The sequence below is a fragment of the Engraulis encrasicolus genome, chromosome 4 (genome assembly GCF_034702125.1).
Source record: "Engraulis encrasicolus isolate BLACKSEA-1 chromosome 4, IST_EnEncr_1.0, whole genome shotgun sequence".
In the NCBI taxonomy this organism is placed as follows: domain Eukaryota; kingdom Metazoa; phylum Chordata; class Actinopteri; order Clupeiformes; family Engraulidae; genus Engraulis; species Engraulis encrasicolus.
This window is the reverse complement of record NC_085860.1, coordinates 1,640,705-1,642,500: the sequence shown is the minus strand read 5'-3', so window position 1 is coordinate 1,642,500 and position 1,796 is coordinate 1,640,705. Positions and strand designations below refer to the sequence as shown.

At 39.8% G+C, this 1,796-nt stretch overlaps 1 protein-coding gene across 1 annotated transcript in view; it reads left to right on the top strand.

Moving 5' to 3' along the window:
- Positions 1-1,243, top strand: part of gnb5a (guanine nucleotide binding protein (G protein), beta 5a) — an 11,931-nt gene extending 10,688 nt beyond the window's left edge. Inside the window, exon 11 of the mRNA XM_063195939.1 lies at positions 193-1,243. Coding sequence (XP_063052009.1) covers positions 193-204 — 12 coding nt within the window. The 3' untranslated portion in view covers positions 205-1,243. The remainder of the gene's footprint in view (positions 1-192) is intronic.
- The last annotated feature ends 553 nt before the right edge of the window (positions 1,244-1,796 follow it).

Genomic DNA, 1,796 nt, shown 5'->3' with positions numbered 1-1,796 from the left:
AAAAATATCCAAGGCACTCTTCTTCTTGGTTAAAAAACTTTTAATAAACTTAGCTAGAACTGTTTAAAATAGCCAACATGTTTTGGCCAACAAAATGTCCTTCATCAGGGCTTTTAAAAAAGCCTTTACTCCAGTGGTGTTGTTTATACAGTACTGATGTGATATGATGTTTTGTTTTTGTTTCTTTTACAGATCTGGGCTTGAGTGCCGTGTGTGGAAACTGTACAGTCACCTTGTATGTCTGTCTGTGTGTGTCAAGGAGACGAATCGACTATCACCACCAACATTGTCAGGTCTCTGTTCGTTTGTAAGTCATGGAGGAATAATAATAGGCTACATGTACGTAGTCGGTCAATCAGTACAACTGAAGAACTAGTAGCTCTATATCCTCCTATCCTCCTGGCTGAGTGACATCCCAGCTGTAATCCGATGTAGTTCTATTGAGAGAGACGTTTCGTTAGGAAGATCATTTTAAAGTTACAGAACCTGTTTCTCTGATATCGACCACCATGGCACCTATTAGTGCTATCTGCACAGGGCCAAGAGATCTGTGGAAATGGACTTCACTGCCACTATAGACTCTCATCATGGAAAATGCAGTATACGGTATATACCAAATGTGTAGTGGTAGAGTAATATGGAAGTCTTCTCTGGTAATTCAGCACAATCACTCTAGCTGCTGTAACTTACGAGTTACTAGTTTTGCGGCAGATGAGCGTAGCACAGAGATATTGCATGAAGAGGTCGCGTCAGGGTGAAAGACTAGTCGTCACATATAGCGATACTCTTTAGATGTGTCCCTGTGCTCCAGGACAGTTCTACCCAATAGACTCTGCTCACATGGACCTTATGTTGTGTGTGTGTGTGCGTGTGTATGTGTTTACCATTCTGTGAGACTGTAGAAAAAAATTAAATCTTTAATTCATATAGCCGATATACACAGTTTTGTATCACTGAACATTATAAACGCTACACAAAGTAAGTATGGATTCAGTTGTGTTATTAACACCCCCTACTCTAATTTCTGTAATAACTGTCATGTATTGTAGTTGAATGTATATATCGAATCTGTTACTGTAGCCTACAGAATTCTTGGGTTGCTGCTGACGTCATAGTGCTGCCCCCTGGTGGTGATCTACCGCTGCTGGTGGACAACCTGGGCTTGGAGCCATTGAAACCCATTCAAAACTTCATTTTTTCGATCTGACACAGAATATTTTTAATTATACCCAAAGACACACCATTGGACTTGTTTAAAAGCTGAGAACCTCAGCTTTCCATAACTGAAAGCGGTATTTTCCTAGCATCTACCAATCCGAAGGTAGCCCACTTTAAGTGCGGAATTACTTTTCTAAAGATAGCGTTTTGTTTCCTTGGAAACGGACGCGGTTTATGTGTTACGCATACGCTATTTGACTCGGTTTTGCACTATTATGGATGAATTTCTAATCTTGACATGTTAATGGACAATCTATGCGAATTTCATAATGTGTTTTTATGTGATATGGGAGTAAATGTGTTTACATCCCGTCTGGGATTTGTTAAACTAGCTGGCCCGCTAGTTAGCTAGCAAGTGCTAGGTCTCTACACTACATCATGTCAAAAGTGGAAAGATTTGCCGACACTCAAGGCTGTGGATATAATGAACTGGTTCTGTGAATGTTCTCAGAATGTTTTGCTTTGACAAATTGCTGATATTATAGCATTACATCCAAATCCTGGTGTTTCTTTGTTTATGCTTGGGCCATTGAGACAGATCGATTCTAATATCTATTACCAGAGAGAGTTTATTTCTG